The 22,597-nt window shown below is 37.0% G+C and overlaps 2 protein-coding genes across 5 annotated transcripts in view; both read right to left on the bottom strand.

The window, feature by feature from the left end:
- The window catches only part of LOC122825176 (A-kinase anchor protein 7-like), a 42,620-nt gene extending 36,803 nt beyond the window's left edge, over positions 1 to 5,817 (bottom strand). The window contains exons 1-6 of one of the 2 annotated variants that reach the window (XM_044106344.1): positions 5,178 to 5,817; positions 4,836 to 5,094; positions 4,412 to 4,570; positions 4,130 to 4,284; positions 3,526 to 3,662; positions 1,737 to 1,897 (exon numbers count right to left, since the gene is read on the bottom strand). In XM_044106344.1, the coding sequence (XP_043962279.1) occupies positions 1,737 to 1,897; positions 3,526 to 3,662; positions 4,130 to 4,284; positions 4,412 to 4,570; positions 4,836 to 5,094; positions 5,178 to 5,351 (1,045 nt within the window). In that variant the 5' untranslated portion in view covers positions 5,352 to 5,817. The remainder of the gene's footprint in view (positions 1 to 1,736; positions 1,898 to 3,525; positions 3,663 to 4,129; positions 4,285 to 4,411; positions 4,571 to 4,835; positions 5,095 to 5,177) is intronic. The other variant, XM_044106345.1, reaches the window with a different exon arrangement.
- A 513-nt stretch (positions 5,818 to 6,330) lies between these two features.
- LOC122825175 lies at positions 6,331 to 14,422 on the bottom strand. Of its 3 annotated transcripts, none has more exons than XM_044106341.1 (15): positions 14,303 to 14,422; positions 14,014 to 14,082; positions 13,140 to 13,261; positions 12,980 to 13,040; positions 12,746 to 12,898; positions 11,942 to 12,031; positions 11,124 to 11,315; positions 9,403 to 10,479; positions 9,089 to 9,248; positions 8,824 to 8,945; positions 8,672 to 8,732; positions 8,422 to 8,571; positions 7,526 to 7,847; positions 7,221 to 7,421; positions 6,331 to 6,922 (listed from the first exon to the last, which is right to left on the bottom strand). In XM_044106341.1, the coding sequence occupies exons 2-8, from the start codon at positions 14,072 to 14,074 to the stop codon at positions 10,109 to 10,111; spliced, it is 1,050 nt and encodes a 349-aa protein (XP_043962276.1). In that variant the 5' UTR covers positions 14,075 to 14,082; positions 14,303 to 14,422; the 3' UTR covers positions 6,331 to 6,922; positions 7,221 to 7,421; positions 7,526 to 7,847; positions 8,422 to 8,571; positions 8,672 to 8,732; positions 8,824 to 8,945; positions 9,089 to 9,248; positions 9,403 to 10,108. The 3 variants fall into 3 exon arrangements, with proteins under 3 accessions (XP_043962276.1, XP_043962277.1, XP_043962278.1); XM_044106342.1 differs by having other exon boundaries at positions 14,014 to 14,098; positions 14,303 to 14,416; XM_044106343.1 differs by lacking the exons at positions 11,124 to 11,315; positions 11,942 to 12,031; positions 12,746 to 12,898; ... (2 more) ...; positions 14,014 to 14,082; positions 14,303 to 14,422 and having other exon boundaries at positions 7,526 to 7,600; positions 7,770 to 7,847; positions 9,403 to 9,509.
- Positions 14,423 to 22,597: the final 8,175 nt, after the last annotated feature.

The raw sequence follows: 22,597 nt of genomic DNA, 5'->3' as shown, positions 1-22,597 counted from the left end.
TGCTTGTCAAAAAACACAGATGTGCATAGAATGAAGTAGAGAAGTAAAGAAACGTCCATTATTGCTGTGAATAAACCAGGTTTTAAAACTACAGCAGGGAAGCTCAACACAGCATTTCTGTTAAGTAGCAGAGAGCAGGCTAGCTAATAATAGCTTATTCTATGATGAGCAAGATGGAAAAAAGGGGAAAATATTCTGCACGCTTGAAAGCTACAGCTTCAATTCACTCTAATTCAGTTTATTTACAGAGCACCAATTTCCAATACATGTGGTCTCAAAGCACTTTTCAGAGACAAAATCAATTTAATTCAATCATACAGTAATTTACATACATTACTACAGAATTGAGATTATGTGTTTATTATCTAAATAATTTCTAAATAAAAAAGTAAATTTACGTAAGTAATTAAATCAAGCTGTACAGAAAATGATTAACCGCAGTCATCAATGTGTTGCACTATTTCAGCATCAGTAGGATGCTAATTCACGTAAGTAATTAAATCAAGCTGTACATTTTTTGTCTTTTAAATCACATAGACAAATTAATCTATCTGATTTATACTCTATTAAATTTATGCTTTGATACAGTAAGACTGAATTTGTACTGTAGAGTATCATACAGTGAGATTCTCAAAGCGACCCATTCATGGTGGATAGTGCAGATTAACTCTCTCCATGGCAACCACTCATCTGTGATCATTATATTATTATGTAAAAAAGTTCAAAAATTTGTTTCTATTTCATAAAAACATAATTATGATTGTTGAATCTTTAATTATTATTTTTTTAAAGTGGCGTTTACCAGAATATTAGTAGCATTTATAAAGTAAATATCCTGGATGTGAAGCTGAGAAGTCTTACACAAGATATAAAAATACCTGGACCACTTCAAGTAAGACCTTTTAAAACTAAACAAAAAAGAAAAAGGTATAATAATAAATAATAATAATAATAATAATAATAATAATAATAATAAAAATAATAATAATAATAATAATAATAATAATAATAATAATAATAATAATAATAATAATAATAATAATAATAATCTAATATCTCAAGGATGGAAACCTTCCTTGTTCTGTGTCATACATGTCCAAGTTTCTACTTCATGAAAACAATCCATATTTCTAAATAAACTGAAGAGTGCAGTTTTGAATTTAGAGATCATTCTTGTTTTAGCTGGTGAGCAAGCCGCCGTTACAGTCGGAATCCTCTTAGAAATGTTGGCTTAGCATTTCAACTACAGGCACACATCCAAATCGGACATTCAAACTAATTTTTGACATATATATGCAAAAGATCGAAAACCAAAGCTTTAAACAAACTGAGAAACACACTGAATTACTCATTCTATGATTAGATGCAATTAGTGAAGTGTGTTAAAGCTCTGTCTTTGTTCCCAGGTGATCAAGTTCAGATTTTACCCTTTAAGTCCCAAAATGCTAAATTTACCTCAAGCCTCCTAAATTAGTCTAAATATGTCTGTCACACAGTTAACTTATCAGACTTAACTTATCATCCACCTGCAGTAAAGTTAAAATTATTAACAAAGACAACAAACAGCTGCAGAAACAAGCCTGACTTCAAGCATCCCTCCAGAGAGCACAACAAACAAAACCTATCACATTGAGGCTTAATGGAGCACATTCAATAATAACAGAGACATAATTCCTAATTAGCAACCTTCACACTTCTGTAACTGCTATATAGAAGTGTTGATAACAGACTCTGACCTGCAAGGCTGTCCAGTGTGTGTCTGTGTTCTCCGCCGTCCAGCCCAACAAACACCACCTCCTTCCTGAAATGACGGATTCCCGAGAAGGGCAGCACCAGGTCCCGCCCCCCCAGCAGCTCAGCCACTGACGGCTCGGCCTGAGCCAGCACGGCAGCCGCACTGAGAAATAAGTAATAATAATAATACCCACGTCAGTACACACAGAGCAGGTCGCCACCTAATCCTCCCCCTCTCTCCCTGCCAGCTTACGTAATAACATAAGTTATTAAAGACAAAGTCTTCCTCATGCATATTTTGAATATGTATCTCTGTGGAAACATACTGAGATGGATCAGCTTCAATCTGAGCTGCTCATTTTTATAATAACACTCACACAGGACAGCTTTTACTCCCCACATCAGTACAAAACCGGTAGCATTTTAGCTGCATTTAGTTTATGCAGTTTAATGAATATTTCTAATTAAAATATTTTGATAATAAAAATGCCAAAAAATGTGCATAGAAAGTAAAGACTACTTTTGTATGCTATTGTGCAACAATAACATGACTATTATCAATATGATTATGCTTCATTTGGTTAATTGGGCTGTGAACAGTTCAAAGGTATCACATAGAGTTCTATTCAATAAATTGGAATATGTTTCAATAATGCTTGTTTGACAGATTAAAAATAGCTACCTTTAACTAGGCATTAAACATAATTTTCATTAAACCCAAACTTTTGTAAATATGAATTTAGGTGTGTTTATATTGTCTCCAAAAGTTCCTAAAACTAAAGGTTTGGGGGTTTTACGGGTAGTTTATACCTTGTTTAAGAACCACTTGATCCAGTTGAACCTGAATTTAAAGTAATGGCCCAATTTTAATTATTTGAGTATTCAATCAGTTAGTGCAAAATCAAAATACTGAAGGACAAAATGTCAAAATCAAGGAGTGATTTGGCAAATCAAAGACAAAGTGAGTCCGATTACCATGAATCAATGTCAAAACCCCTTTTTTTAAAACTAATTTAGAAATGAAGGATGGAAAAATGTAAGAAAATCAGATATTTATCCATCTTCTATTCTCTTCTCTTTTTTTACTTATCTATACCTAGATAAGCATAAAAGAAAATTCCATACTTTTTCTGATATCAACATTTTGCCAATAATTACTGGAATGCTTAAATGGCTGACTTGCATTCAGAATGAAAAATAGAACCTCAACACAATACTGCATGTATTACAGAGATATACATGTTGGCTTAAATTAATCTGATTACATTTTGATTAAATTTCAGAGTAGAATATGTTATTAGACATGCATGTGTGCTTTTAAATAAAAAAGGACAGTTGAAGTCACAATCCCTGGATTTGGTTAATATTTCCCCTGGTCTCTGCCATTGTTTCACATAATCCCTGAGTATTAAATCATCTCTAAACATCGTCTGAATTTCTCTTTAATTAGGTAAGCAGCCCTGCTGCACTGGAGGAAACTGAGACAGAACAATCAACAGAGTGATGTCAGAAAAGCTTGTTTTCTTCATCAACATTATCAATTAATTCACTCCAGTATGATAAAAATAAAAATTTTCTCAATGTTTTGCATTCAGATTTCTAATCATTTCTTATTCTTACTGTAAATTGCTTTAAATTTGGAAAGCATTTAGACTTACATAGTGTATGATGAAACCCCAACTTTGGTGTGACCATTAGTCCCCTAATGTTGGGACTAATAGTTGTGTTTTTCTGGAAAGTCTTTGTGCTCAATTTCTAAATGTTGATGTACATTAATGAGAGATAACTCACAGCTCTACATGCTCCTCACTGGCCAGATGAGTGACCAGTAGTGTGATGTGAAGGGTTGGGACTGGGATCATGGCTTTGGCGAGTCGGGGCTCCTGCTGAAGCACGGCCTCTTGCACCTCTTTCACAAGCGACTTTATCTGCCGTTGGGAACATTTGCTTTCAGTTACTGGCAACAGAAAGACGTTTATTTCCTCTGACAAACACAAAATGTACCCCTGGAAATTAAATATCAACTTTATTATGTAGAATATGAGAGAGGATGCTGTAGAAAGCAAATGAGAGAGCTATGAAATGTAACATTTTAATTCAAACAAAATACACAATTATCTAAATTGAGCTCTCACTTGTGGTCACCATATAGGTATGTTTCAGTTCAAATACTAGATACAAACTAGTATTTGAACTAGTTTGTATCTAGTACAAACTAGTACTAGATACTAGTACTAGTATCTTTATGCCTATAAAAATACTGTCTTTTTATAGGCATAAAAAGACAGTATTTATTTTTCTACTTAAAAAGGTGTTTTAAGTGTACACCTAAGCATTGTAGACAAATGCAAAAATACAGTATATGGAGATTAGTGCCTATGTCAGGTTTCCTTACCTGAGTGTTGGTAATGGGTATGGAGACAAAGTAGTTTGGTCTTTGGCTCTCTTTCTTCTTTTTCTTCTGGTCACCATCCTCCTCGCTGTCCATTCTGCCCCCCATGTCTCCTCTTTTTCTCTTCCTCTTTTTCTCAGATGTCTCTGGCGTGGGAACTTATGTAGAGACACATACGAGGAGATTTTACATTAAACTGAAAGCAGACAGCAGGCTTTAATTCAGCCAGGTCAACGTTAGTGTAGTCAAATTGACATAGTTGAAGAAAAGCTAAGGTATACATACAGCCAAGCTCTTTCCACGTGGTGGGACTGGTGAGAGCAAACGGAAGCTCTGACATTAAATTGGCAGAAACTTCAGCTGATTTTAGCTTCCTCTTCATCAGCTTTATCCTCTCTCTCCGCATCTTCCTCTTTGATTTTTTTTCACTTGACACCGCTGGAGCTGCAGATAATAAACATATAAAATGAATAAGAAGAATATGTAGCCTTTAAAACGTATTGTTGCATTTTGCTTGACCTCACAGAGGAAGTACAAAAAAAGAAGACTGTTTCTAATTTGAAAACAAAATGGAAAAATACATAGTTTCATACAATGATCCTATATCATCCGCAAATTTGAATGAGTGAAACCACCCAACCAGAGAGCGCAGCCACAACACGATAACAAACCACATTATTATTATTTGAATCTGTATGCTTTCACTTACTTAACCCTGTAGAGGTTTCAGCGTCTGCGGTGCTTCCATGGACCTCCAAGCTGATCGCATCAACCTGACTGGTTAAACTAATTTTATCTTGTTGCATTCCGCTCCCCAGTTGAACCAAGGTTTCAGCCCCACCTGTACAACCCTCCTCCTCGTCATCTTCACCCCCAGGGGCCACAGCATTGCCCTGACCTTCATAGGATATGCTGGCTGGTTGCATAACACTCACTGCTGGTAAACAGACACAGGACTGGACTGTTATCTGAAACAGAGACAAATGGTATAATTATTCATACATACATTTTTATTCACGCATCTGATGGCAGATGAAGCTTGTTTTCTTACCTGAGGTCTGAGTCTGTGAACCGGTGGTTTAAGAGCTTCTAATTTACTACAGCTGTTGGTAAACGTTGAATGCAGCTTCCAAACTCGGAGCTCCTTTACGATATTCAGTCTTTCAAAGCAAACACTTCTCGACCTGTGCAAACTGAGGCTCAACAGCACACGGCCGAATATCATGACAGGCTAGCAATTTGAGTTTATTTATTTTTTAATAAGTAAGAGAGTGGCATTTTACTCTTGCTAAGTTTACACATCGTAGCCAGATACGTAAAACCAATGATATTTAGACTAATATAAACGTTTTTAGGCGGAAAATATTTAGGATACTTGCAAAAAGAAACTTCACCCCACTAATGTTGCTTTTTTAAAGTTAACACCTGTTGAAGTAAATCATTGCTGCAGAACATCTGTTGTTACTAAACAGCTACGAGCTAACATTGGAAAGAGCTCTGCTTCTAACTTCTGCACATAAAGTCACATTTTAATTAACTCAACATCATGCTGGTGTCACAGAAGCCATGTTGATGTTGCACCTAGGTAGAAAATGGTCCGGACTAGTGAGAAAATAACAGAACTTTAGCAGTTGTGCTAGCTGATAGCACAAACCGGATGAAACATTTTGTAAACACAGCCAACTTCCGATCGATCTCTTCAAAATAAGAGTGTGTTCCTTCAAAATAAGATCCATTTTGACTCATTTTAACCGAATGCTGTCAGGTACAGTATAAGCTCACTAAATCAAGGTTAGTGTGTGGAGCATAAACAAAGACATTGGAAAAAGCTTATACACTTTCCATGTAAACTAAAAAACAAGAAGTCACCAGCAGGATATTTTAATTAAGTGGGCTGTTTTGGCAGCACTTCTTCATATTCATTCAAGTTTAAAAAGCACATAACATTATGCTAACATTCAGACTGTTACGGTACTTTCCCTCCGCATTTACCTTAATGTTTGCTTGACTACATTGTTGGCCAAATGTTGTTTTTGAACTTATTATACAACACCAACATACATTTGCAATAATTGTGTCTACACAATGGTCCAGATTATTCAACACAAAACTCAAGACAACATATAAAAGTACTTTGTTATCAAATGTTTTCTTAATTTGATAAGTCCTGATTATGATTATAGAAAAAATAATCATGACAACCATTTTGAAACATCTGGTTTATTTATTGAATTACAGTCACTGTTTAAAGATAAACTGTTCAGTAAAGATAAACAAGCTGTTTTCTTACTTCTCACCAATGGAGTCTTAAGAATTTATTCTATTATTTTAGACAAAAAGTATGTAAGAATTAACTATAAATGTTAACAATGATTTGACTTTAAACTGATTAACCATCCACAATTAGCATATATACGGATAGGCAGATCTGAATCATTTCACTTTTTCTTGCCAACTGTTTTACACTATTAGTTGTTATAATTGTCACAATTAGCACAGCCGCTGCAAGCTATGAGTTGTATCTTGGATACAAAGAGCTAAAAAAACCAAAGTTTTTTTTTTCACTAGCTGGATATTCCCTTTTCTCTGTATCTACTCCGTGTTTTAATAATTCCTGCTGTATTCCAGAGATGGCATCATTATTTTCTTTGCAGCTTATTAATCCATTTGCTCTCTCATGATAGAAAACACTGAAATGCTGCGCAATCTTAGGGTTGTAGTCCCAGGTTCCCATTGTGGCAACATGTTTTGGCTCATAAGCATGATGCATCAAGACCAGAATGGCAGGTTTAGTACCTGTGAAGAACAAAAAACATAATAAGTGGAAAATGAAGAATTTCTCCCTGGGACACAAAAAGATGCCAATTTTTATCTCACCGTGAAGGGCAGAAGGTTATTAGGAAAAATGCAAAATTGTAGGGTTTGAAAAACCGTTGCAAGGTTACCTTAAGTAACGAACATGTAATAATTTGTTCATTTATACAGATAAATTAAAAACCCCAAAATGTCTAATTTCAAAATGTACATGACAAGAAATGTCTGATTGGATCAAAATGGATGGAAGTTTATTGTCTGGAAAAACTCATTGCCTCACCTGTAACCTTTTTCATGGCTGCTTCCACATCTGTTCCTGTACGTGAAACAATTGGACAGAAGACCAACACGATGTGGCAATCCTCAATGCTCTGGCTCTCCACCAAGTTCAGCTGCTGTCCTGAGCTCTTGACTTGGCTCAGAATCTGACAATGGGCATCAAATGTTTGACCACTGACCACTATGTTGTAGTTCACAGTCACTAAGGGGGAAGTTACAACCACAGAGTTAAACTACTTATGGATAACTTCACCATTACATAAAAACATTTCTCAAGAGATATGAAATAATAATGAGAATTGCTACCTTGGGCAACCTGGGAACGACCACCAGAGTAAAAGCTTGTTGACCTGGAAGCCCCAACACTTTGGTTTATTTGCACTAAGAAAGTATCGAATGGATTAGAAAAAAATTGTTACTTAAGGGTTCTAAAGATATTACTTAATTTATTTTTAAGAGCTCAGCTTTTCAAAATTATTAATACAACAAATATATTACAAAAGAGGCTAAATGTCAGTAATGCAAAAACAAGAGAGAAAGTGAAACTTGCCAGGAGACTTTTGTGAAATGATGTCATTTGATACAAAAAAGGAACTTGCTGAACCAGCCAGCGCCTTAGCAGCAGAACCTTTGAAGCACAGTGTCATTGTAAACCTCAATTCATATGCTGTATTTTATTTATTGCTCAACATTAAAAAGTATTTACTATCAAAGAATAAAGTGTAACTGAAACATAACTATGACTCAGTAACTAAAAAACAAACAGTCATTAGGTAATTTGTTAAAATGAAACATCAGCTTTTGTCTTCCAGTTTTCAGTCCCCTGCGTGCAAAAACAAGCATCTGACTACTTTTGTCTACACAGAGTATTAGGCAATCGATTAAAGTTGATACAAGAAGATAAAGCCATAAATATTTTGAACTTTTTGTGGACTGGAAACCAGCATTAGCCGTGAATATCACGTGGGAAAACGTGTTATGGAAAAGGTACTAATTTTGGTATTTACCAAAAAGAAATCTAAACGGAGTAAAATAGATGCATTTTTTTCTCCTAACCATGTGTTTAAAAACCCTTCAAGTAAAAATAAGCCAAGCTATTAGAAACAACATAAACATTTGAAAAAAAACAAAACTGTGATAAATGAAGTTACAATACATGAAGAATGCTTGTAAGATTTACTAAGATGATGTGAAAACTCAACCTGTATCATGTTTCTGCTGTGGCTGAGCTTTGATATCCTCCAATAAACTAATGTGCGCTTCAAGGAAACTCTGCACATTGTTCAGTTGAGCTTTCATGTCCTTCAGGAGATGGAGGTAATCAACCAACACCCCATTGTTGGATAGAGCATCTGAACAGAGTACAAGGTTGACACAATCATGTTTTTCTGAAGATATGGCCATTTTAAAATAAATTTTCAAAAGAATTAAATAAATTAAAGAGAAACATACCCTTTATAGAATCATCTGGGAGGAAACCTCTAAGATCATTCAGGAGCTTCTCAATTGGTTTCTGATTGAAATACAACAAAAAGCAAATTTATGTAAAGGTAAGTATGCTCTGCATCAGTCTAGGTTTGTGTGAATGCATAGGGGACATATACCTGTTTGTTTATTATTTCAAAAATCTTCCTCCTCAACTTTAGCTTGTCAGATCCAGGAAAAAGCTCATGCAGGTCTTCTCTTGTTAGAGACTGGATCTCTGAGTCTGTGTAGAAATCTGCTCCTGAAAAAGGGTTTTAAGTTAAAACGTAGCACAATAGTGATAATACAACTGAGGTAAGCGTATGAATTATACGTCCCTGTGACCCTGTAGAAATGAAGTACAAAGGCATGTCTAGTTGTAGATCAGATAAATTAATTACTTACTTTCAAGTGTCCTCGCTGCGGTTGGATTGTAGATTTGTATTTCCTTTAGCAAACCGTTCATTTTTTTTTTTCGGAAGTGAATAAAAACAGAGGACAGCTTAGTAATTTAATTTTTGTTCCGTGTGTTTTCTCGGTTACCCTTTAGCACGATAATGTAAGCCTGTGAAAACGAAAGTGGTAAAGAGAAACAAATAGACGTCAGAAATCACTGAATCACACCCCATATCTACAACGGGTTAAGATGTCAATTATTTAACCACAAATCACATAATGTTGCCACGTCTATGCTCATTTTAGTGTCTCCTGATACTCACCCTTTTCCAGTTAAGAGAAAGCGAAACTGAAGTGGACCAGAGCTGTTTTTCTCACGTCGAAGCATAGAGGGCGCTCTAAACTCCCTGGAGCCTCTTTCAAGTAAGTACTTGTCTTTCCCTATGCAGGCAAGTACACCAGCCTGTTTGCGCCACAATAGCCCACTAATTACCTCAGCATCTCCATAAAGATTTTCAACAGAGAGAAGCATGAAGTGTTTCCGCACTTATTTCACCACATAAATGTGCTTGGAAAAAGAATAAATAAAAATTTCATAGACATTCTATTTTTTATTTTTTACCAATGACTGTTTGTGGTTTCCTCCACTTGTGAAGGGTGTTGATGACTACTGGGCAACTATCAAGTCAAAAATTGTTCCTATAATTGGGTAGGCCATAACACATCTGTATTAAAACCCCTTTACATTTGTTCTCATGTCTATTTTTTAAATAAACATGTGCATGAAATTAATTATAAAAAAGAGACAGAATAGTTTCATTTGTTTAATATGTAGATTACATTTGCAAGAGGTAAAACGGAATTGTATTACTTATTTGATCAACATCACTATTGCTTCCAGGAAACCTATAAAAGGACAGATGCAAAAGTCATCATATACTACAGCACAATATCCCAAGACAATTACAATGAATACGTTTATAACTTCACATCGCTGTAAACTGAAAAAAGAGAAAACTAAATAAACCTCTATTCTACACGCCCCCAAATACTTTTAGTGTCACTGTTGCTGCTGCTGCTGCTACTGTCACTGTTGAACAACCTAAAGCCAAACTCACTGCCCTCACCATCCAAATGGGAGCAGCTGTCAATGTCAGGGCTATTATATCCACCAGTCACAGCCCATTTACTTGTTGGAGTACAGTATTCAAGTAATTTGTTCTGGATCTGGATCACAGCAGCATTATTTTCTTGACACTTCAGCAATCCATGCACTTTCTTGTGGTAGAAAATATTGACATGCAGCACAATATTTGAGTAATCCGACCACATCCTCCTTGTTGCTGTATGCCTGATGTTAAGTGTGTGGTGCATCAACACCAGGATAACAGGTCCCCTTCCTGTGAAAACAAGAATTTAGTTTGAGGTAGAATAGAATAGAAAAGAAATATCCTTTATTGTCGCTGTTGGGAAAACTAAAACCCACCAAGGTGGGTGGGGGTGATACTTAAAGGTCAAGTGGGGGAGAAAAATGTTCCAACATTTTACAGACATGTTCATTATATTACAATGAGTTGCAGTATAGCTTGTTTGTCAGATTAAGAATACCTTTAGAAAATCACAAATATAATCAGGTATAAAACCTACTTTTTACTAAGCCAACATTTCTATACTATTTATTTTTATTGGTCTTGTATAATATTCTAATCACAGATGTCATGTTTTCATTAATTGTAAGTGGAAATCATGAAAAAATGAATAATAATGAACAATAAAGGTCACTGGGTATAATAACAACACATATAAAATGAGTAGAATCATAGAGATAGACATTATATAGATTTTCTTCCAGTAGATTGTGCTCATCGTTAAACCTCAAGGTTAGCTTTCAAGTCAAATACATATCTAAAAAAAAAATGATTATTAGCATAATTTCTGCTAAACAATTACTGAATCTTCAGCTCGCAGAAAGATAACTATAAGTTGAAACAAAATTCTAAATGAATCTTATTTTAAAAATAGTTTGATCTGACATTTTGTTTACCTGTTACATTACGCATGGCTCCATCAACATCTGCCCCGGTCCGGGAAGTGATTGGGCAGAAGACTATGAGGACTTGGCCGTCCTGACTGCATGAAATGAGCTGAACCTGGCACTGCATTTGGGCTTGGACCTCGGCCATCAGCTGAAGATGGGCATCAAAGGTTTTACCACCGACAACCATCTGGTACATCACTGCGGGAAATAAATGAACATTTGTGAACTGATTGACTAAATAAAGTTTTATATGGAAATTACTTTGGAAATAAAAATGAAAATTATACTGTTGGTGACTGATTAAATCCATCAGATCTAATTTTGCTTGAGAGAAGTTGTAAAAATGGTCAGACATTTTGCATTCAAATCTAACTTTGTATCTTGTTTTTTTTTTCTATTATTGAAAAAGCCAATCCAAATAATTCTGTTTCATAAAGCAAATGTCATACTATCTAATGCTCCGACTGAAAGGCAAACTACAAATGTAGTTTACCACCATCACCATCGGATTATTTAACATTATTAGAAGGTAATTGTTACAACATTTATATGCCACTTTTGCAAATTGTGTGTCCAGTGTTGCTAAGTAGCAACAACAATAACAAAGAATTTTTTTTTTTTGCCATGTCCAACAAATCTGTGGCATCATGGCTTATCAGAATAATAAAATGTCTATGCTACGGTGTTGGATGAATAGGAAGGCAATGCGGGATCATTATTAGATTAAAACATACATGGCAGACAAACAGAAATGTGATGGGCGTAAGTCATCAGAAAATGTAGAAAATAAAAATAAAACGGGGGCAAGTCAAACCGAGATTTACCTTGAGCTGCATATGAATGTCCGTTCTCTGGTGTGACGTAAGGCTCTGGTGAAAGACTGGGAGCCTTTGTGCCAGTACTGGATAAAACATCTATCAAGTATAAAACAAAAAATAAATAAAAAAATCTCATTATGGTTTTCAACTATCTTATTTTTTTATTTGTTTCTACATTCCCATGTAATCATTTATCCACAGCTTTTTATTGCTTTAATTAAATTATTACTTAAATCATAGAACTTAATCTATTTTAACATCAAAGTGAGTGAGCTATTAGATACAAAACGTCAAGTCTCCTTGTATTATGTCAGCTGTATTTACAGGGCTTTGTGGTTTGTCAGAGTGCTGCTTTTGTATGGACAGAGAACATAACGGAAAGCAGCGTGAGGGAATCCTGTTTCAGGTTCTTTTAGAGGATCTTTGAATTTTAACAAGAAAATAACTTGAACAAAAGGACTTCAGATTGGAAGGAGATGTAAATACAATTGAAAGACCATATTCCAATTTGAGTCGGAGCTCTTTGTAAGATTTCACACGGCTGTAAAATGATCATTCCCAACTAATTTTAATGGTTTGACCACCAGAAGCAGAGGCTGAAAATATTAAGGCTCGAAAAGCTTTTTTCTATCCAAACACAGGTTAGATGAAAACCACTGAATCACAACCGGTGTTAAAGTTCAAGTTAATGAATTACTAGAATAGAAAGAAACACCGATTAAAATGTGAGTCTGTCATGTTACAGACTTTTTAAAAAACCATCGGAAACATTTACCAAAACCATACATTACAAGAACGATCGATAACAACCTGAGTCTTGTTCCTGGCATGGCTGAGCTTTACTGATGTCCTCCAGTAAATTAATGTGCGCTTCAATGACACTCTGCACATTATTCAGCTGATCTTTCATGTCCTTCAGGGTATGAAGGTAGTCAACCAAGACCCCACTGCAAGACAGAGAATCTGAAAAAGAAAGTGTAATGTGTGTTAGAAGGAAAAATACTGTAGTGGGATTTTAGTAGTGTTACTGGAAAACTATCTTACCCCTGAGGGAATACGGTAGGATGAAACCTTCGAGTTCTTTCAGGAGTACATTTATTGGTTTCTGCATGAATAAAACAAACCAACTGGTAAGAATTTATGCACACTGTGCAGTTCTATGAGGAGCAAAGAGGCGGAACACAAAGTGCAGAAAAAAACTCACATGCTTCTTTATAATTCTGAAGATGATCCGTCTTAGCTTCAGCTTCTCCGGTCCGGGAAACAGCTCATGTAGGTCTCCTCGAGTCAGAGACCGGATCTCTGAATCTGTGCAGAAATCTGCTTCTGAAAATGAATGTTGAAATTTTATTGGGAGTTTATGTGATTTTATGCGACACAGTGGTACAAATCATAAAAAAAAAAAATTCAAATAGGGTGGCTTGATTTGTTTTCATTCTCCTTTACCCTTAAAAAAACAATCTAGTGATACTCTGACTGAATCGCCTCATATATAAACAACAACTTAAACACAAGGGAACATTAGATGAAAGTACATGCATGTTTAGAAGGGTCTAGTCAAAGTCCAGACCTAAATCAATTTGAGGATCTTTGGCAAAAGAGGTTCTTGTGCAATCTTGTAAAGAAATAAAAGCAAAAGTTTAGAAACTTACCCTAAACAACTTGTTGTAATCGCATCAACAGTTGGTTGCATAGAGTATTAATTCAGCAGAATTTAACATAAATGCACGCTACACTTTTCAGATTAATTCTAAAGATGTTGAATGCATTTGTCCACCTTTAACATAAAACTACAATGAGACACATTGAAATTAGAGTTTGCAAAGTGACAAAATTGCAAAAATGATAGTTTAGCAATGCACTCTAGCTATCAGAGTGAGAATAGCACACCAATCACACTGCTGGTTGGCTACACTCATTAATTTATTTTTACTCCATATGGATGAAGTATTTGAGATCGAGGACAGATTTGTCCGTGCTTGCGAATGTGGGACCAAGTGCGTGTAACTGGATCTGCAGTTTGTACGGTCTGGTCTCATGGGTCAGCCCAGCCGCGTCCTATTAAGACAGTCACTTACGTTCCAGTACAGAGGCAGCTGCTGCGTTGGTGCGCCTCACTTTCCCCAGCAGAACAGCCATAACTTCTCCTGAAGAGCAAACAGACTTTTGCTCATATTAGTATGGCAAGGCATGCGTCTTGTCTTTAATTTACTACAAACTTTGAATGCAGAAAAACACGAGTTTGGTATAAAAATAGGGCATGCAGTACAATAAATAAACGCCAAGTGTTGCGTTTTTTAAACAATTAAATCATCTGTAAGTATTTTATTGAGTGAAAATTGGATTAGATCTTGTTGTATTACTTACCGTTTACCGTTATCACAAACTAGTCAAAGTGACTTCACCGCTGCTACTTCTACTCACGTCATTACGTAAAGGCTTCAAACGGAACGGCTGCCGTCAGAGATGACACTGCTGTAAATCCGCCCATCAGTACAAGCTAGAAAAAAATAGAGATTTGCTTCCTGCTATAAAAGATGCTTCCCATGTTTCTCTTTTGATTTTTGTCTAAAAGGAGGAGATGAACGTGTGAAGAAATGGAGCAGAAAAATAAAAACAAGATTTGTATCATTCGGTTAAATGAGAAGGATGCCAGGAGGTTAAATCAGGTGGAACCCCTTTAATAGACACTTCTCAAAATTTTAATACATTTTTAAAATAATTTATTTTAATGGACCCATACATTCAAGACAAGTAAAAATGTGCATCTCTTTACTTAAAGGCTAAACTTCCACCTAAATAAAATATATGAAGCAACTATTGTGCTATAGTTTCTCTCTCTGATACTGGCAGCAACTGAAAGGAGAGCAGTGATGACAACAATCGTTGGGAGATGCAATAAGTAGATAAAAAAAAAGCAGAGAACAGACATACATTTGGAGAAATTCATCCTGATAAATTCTATTGAAGACACCCCACTTGATGAACACAAGTTGGCACCCAAATTTAGCTTGATTTAGGGACTATTTGTACTTTTAAGTAGCAAATAAGGTAAGTAAATAAAATAAATAAATTGCTAAAATAATAAAGAAATCACAAAGTAAAAATTAATTACAAAATGCTAAGGTTGCCAGAACTAATTTTACTGGACTTTCCCTCAAAATGCTGTTTAATGTTGACTGAAAGCAGCCCTGATCCATAGCTTTATGAAACCGATTCATAGTTTTATTTCAGTTTTTAATTTTCATGCTTAGCAGATGAACAGTATTTGAAAGTCACATTTTAAAGAGGTAAGGAAAAAAGGCTGACACACAATCCTTTAGTTTATAGCTTTCTGAATGTTATGTTTATAGGTAACAGCTCTTTTGAGCAAAAATATTGTATTCCCTTTTTCAACCAGCCATCTTTGGCATTTTAGAAAGTTCTGGAAGTTACTTTCTTTTCTTTTTTACCTTGTTTGCCTCAATAATTTACAGGTCAGATTTGATTAATACACTTCACAAAATAAACAAACAAAAAAAACCTAATCCTCTGAAAATAGTGAAATGTTGAAAGTAAAGTTGAAAGTTGAAAAAATTCAAAACTTGAAGGAACTCTCCCTCAGGGTCACTTCAAAAGAAACCCTGGCCTTTTGAGCAGATTCAGGACCTTTTCAGTGTGCTGTTATTTGATCTGGGGAACTTAAAGAGCTGAACGCTGCGATGATCGTTTTAATCTATTTAAAGCAGGACTTAGTAAGGAGCAATGTGGAAAACTTGCATGACTGGGTGTTATTTATAGGATTTTTTTTTAAGTGAGGTTTTGTTTTTATCTGGAGAACCGAACCCAAATTTTGCCGTACGATGTTTCATTGTTACATTATCAGTAAGAAGTGCCACACCTGACTTCAGCATAAAACACTCGCTGGTCCTCCAGGAAAATTCAAAGAATGTGTTCAACCTTACAGGAACTTTGCGAACAAGCACTGAAAGCTCAGCTTCCATTACACTGACAGAGATTTGTGTTGTTGCCTCTGACCTTCATCCTAGAAACCTCCTTCATATACTAAATGTAGCAGTTGGTGACAGGGTACAGCGTGCTCACATAGCAAAGCCAGCAGGGTGCAGTACTGTACAGCGCTACCTGCTGTTTCTCCAGTGTCAGTCTCACAAAGTCATCTGCATATAGTTTTCTCTCCCCAAGTTTCTAAAAACTCCAAGAAATAAGACTATAGACAGTTAAAAGTCAAAATAGACCAATTTAAGACCAGTTTAATGAAGACATGTACATGGATCGTTGCTAATGTGCTCAGGGCTGCGTGACAGGCTAGTAAGATTCTAGCCTGTCACAACTCTGCAACCCAAACAGGCTTTGTTCCTCCTTTGTATTCTTGCACAGAGCAGGAAAAATAAAGAGCAACAAAGAGATGTCCAAGAGCGAAAAGCATCAGTAGATTTTTTTTTTCCTCTCCTCCCCCATTGACTTCCAAGTCATTCTGTACAAATGAGATCCTCTTGCAGGCCTGACAGCCGACAGTGAAACTTCTCTCCCGTGTCAGACTTTCTGCAGGAGGTGGGGCTGAGACGGCTCCTTCCAGCTCCTCTCAGATTCCCTCAAGGAGCCTTTGAAGGGAGAATAAAGCAAAGTTTTGTGTGTATCTGACTGTAGCTCAACTCTGCAGTGACATTCAAAGGCTCCCACTACACCAGCTTAACATCAGCTGTTCTTTCTTTGATTTAGATCTTCCTCCAGTGTCTTCAGTTTCGTGCACCTTTTTGAAGGAAACACAAAAGAAACAAATATCAAAAGGAGGGATTAAACTGCAGTCCAATCTTTTATGGAAGTAGTGGCCAATTTTGCCCAGAAGTTGGCCTCATTTGATAAAAAAAAAAAAAAAAATTAAAATCAGGGAACTTCACAGAAAGTAATATGAGCCTATTTGGCTCCTAGCCGCTTTTAGGTGATGCCAAGTCCACAGTCCCTTCAGAAAATCTTAGAAGGAGCCAAAAGCTGAGCCAAGCTAACAAGGTGATATCAAAGATATTCCTTTCAAATGAGTAAGGGAAGATTTACTTCACAGTTGGAATCATGATCTGGGTTTCACTCAAAGTGAAACAATGAAAGGAATTGCAACTTAAACTCTTAATTCTTTCAAATGGAGCAGGAGATGGATGGACAGATTGAGCCTTTGCAGTAATGTAAGCATCTTAATTTGATTTTGATTAAAAAACACTGAAAATGCACTGTTCCAAATTATTATGCACAGCAGATTTTCTAAACATTTTATAGATTATAAAGAACTGCAAATGGTCATTGTTTGAATGTGCAGCATTAAGTGGTCACATGTACTAAAATCAAAAGCTATTTCAATCAAAAACATTTTAACAGACTGAGTTACATGTTAACATAGGAACCTTCTTTGATATCACAGCACAATTCTTGCATCCATTGAACTTGTGAGTTTGTGGAAAGTTTCTGCTTGAATTTCTCTGCAGGATGTCAGAATACCTTCACAGAGCTGCTATTTTGATATGAACTGCTTTCCACCCTCAGATCTTCTGCCTGAGGAAACTCCAAAGGTTCTCAATAGGGTTGAGGTCAGAGGAGGATGGTGACCACACCATGAGTTTCTCCCCTTTTATGCCCACAGCAGCCAATAACACAGTGGTATTCCTTGCAGCATGAGATGGTGCATTGTCATGCATGAAGATGATTTTGCTACTGAAGGTTCGGCTCTTTTTTTGAACCATGAAAGAAAGTGATCAGTCAGAAAGTCTATATACTTTACTGAGGTTATTTTCACACCTTCAGGGACTCTCAAGGGGCCGACCAATGATTATCTCCCCATGATTTCAGCCCAAAGCATGACTCCACCACCTCCTTGCTGACATCACAGCTGTGTTGGGACGTGGTGACCATCCACCACCAATCCACTACTGCATCCATCTGGACCATCCAGAGTTGCACAGCAGTCATCAGTGAACAAGTCTGTTTGAAAATTAATTTTCATGTACAGTTGGGCCCACTGCGACTGTTTCTGCTTGTGAGCTCTGGTTAGGGGTGACTAAATAGTAGGTTCATGCACCGCAAGCCTCTGGAGGATCCTCCACCTTGAGGTTCCAGAGGCACCAGCAGTTTCAAAGAACTGTTTGCTGCTTTGTAAGGGCAATTTAACAGCTGCTCTCTTAATCTGACGAATTTGTCTAACAGAAACCTTCCTCATTATCTTTGTTCTGAATCAGTCACAAATCTCTTCACAGTACGATAATGCTTCAGTTTTCGCTAAATATCTAATGTTTTCATACCTTGTCATACGGAACTACACTATCTGATGATTTTCCTCAGCAGAGATCATTTCTCTTTCCCATATTGCTTGAAACCTGTGGTCTGCTTTGTAATGTGGAACATCCTCCTTAAGTGGATTTCCTTTAAATGAGCTCACCAGACAAACTAAACAACCAGCTCTCTGAAATTAATTAGAGATTCAAAGAGCCCTGACACACAATACCATCTATAAATTTAATAGCGCAACAAAAAATTTAATCTTTATGACACTTAAATCCTTTTTGCATAATAATTTGAAACACAGTGTAAATGTAGATCATAACTAAAAGAATGGGATCATGGGTAGAAGTGAATGAAATGAGCTTACTGTATGGATTAATTGGGCTCAGCCATTGACATGAAGTAAGAAACTGTTTCATCCAGCAACAGAGTACAGCAACAGCATCCTCCTATATGAAGAACCTTTATTAATATGAGTTACAACAACAATTATTTTTAACTTTGGGATTAGTAAACTATGCTTACAATTGAATTTAACTTCCTTGCACATCTTGTTTTTTGTTTCAGAATTCAGATTCATCTGTGTTTTAGTCATTTTGTATTTCTTTGTTGCAATTTTATTTTCAATACCTTCTCATATCTTTGCTTAACAGCCTTTAAATAATAGCTTTCCGGAAAACAAAACAAAACAAAAAAATCTTACAGGAGGTTAGAACTGCCCTTTGGAAATCATGTACTTGAAAAAGTCATGAAGGATTATGTGGTTAATGCACCATGGCTCCTACACCAGATTAGATGCTGGAACATTTCCTCATCTTGCTCGCCCTTGGATTTTGGAAAACGACTGGAAGAAAAACATTGTAATTCTGGTGTAACAGCAGGAAAAACAGAAGACAGCAAAATAACTAACCTTGAATTTTTTTTTTTCCTGTGTTGCTTTTACTGAAGAAAAAGAAGCAAGAGAAAAACAACAGCTGCAGAAAAAAAACTCTCTCTCTCCCCCTCTCTTTTGTGTGCACACTGGAAAGAGCAGACGATGACCTTTGGGTTTTACCACTGAAAGGATGAATATGGAAAGACAATGTCAAGTGGGAACAAATTCTCATGCACAGCCCATCGGCAGGAATGGAAATGAGATAAGCATGAGATTAGCAGTTGGTCTGAAACAAGAAACCAATGATTCAACTTCTGCATCGGATAGTTCCTGTCAGTGCTATCAGTGATCAAATCTTGTTATTTTCAGAGATTAAAAAGTGAGGCTTTGCAGATGCCAATTTACACACACACACACACACACACCCAAGCCCACACACACACGTGCCTGCTCACAGCGACAGACACCCCTTTAGAATTATTCATTCATAAATCAAAAGGTTGCGACTGGAATTAATCTCAAGACGCGGGTGAGTGTAAGTCACCGGATGCAAATATGACAGCTTTATTAGAAAACTAGATTGCTTAGATTTGTCTGAATTAATGTGACACTTTCTTTGATTAAATACCACTCTTTTCTCTTCGCTTACTGTGGATTGGGATTGAAGGGGAAAAGCGAAGAACACAGAAGAATATGGGCATCTCAATCTCAGAATAATTTGCTTATATTGCTTTTGACTGACAACCTAATGCACAACGCCGCGATGGATTTTAATTAGGTTTTCTTTTGTTTATGGAGCAGGTGGGCTCTGCCTATCATCTGAACAAACAGCTACATTTGATTCATATTTTGTGCAATAAAACTAAATCTGCCTGCAGGGTCACTACAGAGCATCCACCTTTCTGGACGCGGCATCGATTGGCGTATCGATCAGTCTGCTGAAGGATTGACTGGAAATAAGTACGCAGCAATTTTGTCAATCAATTAATTGCTTTAACTGAACTGCATTCCAGCAATTCAAAGACAGGAATACTAAAGATTGTTCGAGGAGCTCCTGATAAGCAGCAGCGCTTTCTGTCAGGAAAGCAACATTGTGCGGATGTTTGGCTTAGCGCAGGGGTGGGCACTCCTGGTACTGGAGGGCCAGTCTCCTGCAACTTTTAGATGGATCTCTACTTCATCACACCTGAGTCAAATAATGAGGTCATTAGCAGGACTCTGGAGAACCTGACTGCACTTGGGAGGTGATTCAGCTGTTGGATTCAGGTGTGTTGGACCAGGGAGACGTCTAAGAGTTGCAGGACACCGGCCCTCGAAGACCAGGAGTGCCCACCCCTGGCTTAGCTTGACCTACATGACACGACTTTGAGGTGTTCAGTTTTCTTAAATTATACAAAACAACACGGAAATGGATCACGCAAGTAAGTCTACTGTTGCTTGGTAAGATAAATGTCCACTCCTCACTAGAGTGGACAAACTAAATGGCAGGTTCAGGTTGGTGACAGTTCAGACAGGCTGATGCTGTGGGTTTCTAGCAGCAATAAGATTGGATTTAAAAAACCTCCCCAAAAAACATAATTCTTGTGGGTCCAGCGGTGGTACTGTGAGACACACTGGGTGGAGTAAGAGGAGGAGGACAGCTCTAAATGTGTGTGTTTCTGAAACTGAGCCAGTAGAGACACTGCCGCAGCCCAGGCAGGATGACTAAAGCATGAAAGGAGGGTTGGGCAGATTCCCTGGAGAGAGATGGGAAGAGGGGGCTGGCATTGTGAAGGTGTAGCAGCAAAAGTTGCTGCAGCTCATCCATGAATTGATGGCTGAGTTCATCAGATGCAAGAAACAGGCAGAGAAAAACAAGACGATCACTACTACATTTTGTTTTCTACAATGTAACTGTGAGATGTCGCTCCACTGGACGAAGGAGCTGTCTTTAAGTGGAAATCCAGCACTGATAGATGAACATAATACATTCAAAATATCTCAACCTCAATTTTATTTCGCACGTCACAAAGAAGTTAAAAGTGATCTGAACCACACAAGTTTTTATGCAAAACCGTAAGAAAGAAAATGCTAAGATGATTCCAAAAATAATACTGTTTTCTCTCTTTTTGTCTCTTTTAAATGCTATTTGAGCTCCAGCTGGTGCTTCACTCTCATGTGGAATTGGGCTTTGCAGCTTTTCTGTGTTCATCAGTGTGTGTTTGTGTCCATTCCTTCACTGCTGTGCTCACAGCAGGAGCCAAGCTTCTTAAGGGAAGCACACAACATCAAGCGGCAGCAAGATTTGTGTGTAAATGTAAGTCGCAGGGTTTGAGTGTGCATTTGTGTTTGTGCTTGCGTGTGTGTCTGTGTGCTAAACGTGCCGGGTTGTATTTAGGGACATCATTGTGCCGTGTTTTCCATGTGGGCCTTGGTGCGTGTTAGACATGGGAGTGGGATCCCTTTGATCGTGACAGCTGCATGGAGAAACAGATTACCTTTCACTGCTGCAATGACAGAAAGCCACACTCTGTTTGACAAACCTCACCAGCAAATTTAATATCCTGCTCGTTTCCACTGACAAACACTGTCATTCAGGGAGCTGGATGAGGAGTCAGATGAAATATCCCCTTAAATAATCTGACAATAGGTGTCCTTCAATGAAAGAAAACAGGGAGGGGGGGGGGACTGAGATTTGATGCACTTTTTTAAAATTAGCATTTTTTGCATATCACAAGACAACTCCATTTTTTAAATGAGCAGTCTCAGTCACTGACTAAACTCATACCTGTTGCTGATGTACCGTCTTTGACTTTAGGTTAGCAACTTACATGGGTCACTACGGCTAGTTTTTCAGCCTTCTGCCTGCTCATATGGGCACAGAGCAGCCAATAAAGCATCTGAACTGCTAGTTATGAAACTTTGTTGTTCTAAAAACATTTAATTTGGCAACAACACCATTTTGTTCACACCCCCAAATACATTTTTAGACAAATAATCCGAATGGAAGAAAAAACAAAAAACAAAACATGTGCACTCAATGCTAGCATTAGCCTAACATAGCTAAACACCTAACATTGAAAACAGGTATTGTAGGAGCAAAACTTAAGCTTTTATAGAAGTTTGTAGCTGTTTGGGTCTTGTCAGCTTAAATTTTAAAGAAAAGATGTTCAAATTATGAAGGCACGGATGTTTTACCTGTTGGATTTTCAAGTGTAGGTATTAATTTTAATGACATATTTGAGTTTAGACACACAGTGGCCCAGTTGGTAGCACTGTTGACCCATCCAGAAAGTGATGTGTTTGAATCCTAGCCTGGGGTCTTTCTGCATGGAGCTTACATGCCTATTGAAACCTAAATGAAAGAAAACAAGTTACATAAGTTCCTTAAAAAGTCAGATATCATCTGACTCAAAGGTTTTTGCACAGCTGAAGTTGTTTCCTTAAACTAATTCAGTTGATATAAATAGCAAGGCCTGCTGCTCATTTGATGCGTTTGGTTTTTAAACTAAAGCATCTCTAAAAGGAGCTGCACAAAGAATAAT

Source organism: Gambusia affinis, linkage group LG22 (genome assembly GCF_019740435.1).
Source record: "Gambusia affinis linkage group LG22, SWU_Gaff_1.0, whole genome shotgun sequence".
In the NCBI taxonomy this organism is placed as follows: domain Eukaryota; kingdom Metazoa; phylum Chordata; class Actinopteri; order Cyprinodontiformes; family Poeciliidae; genus Gambusia; species Gambusia affinis.
Note: the sequence above shows the minus strand (reverse complement) of the source record. Positions and strands in the feature narration are given on the sequence as shown.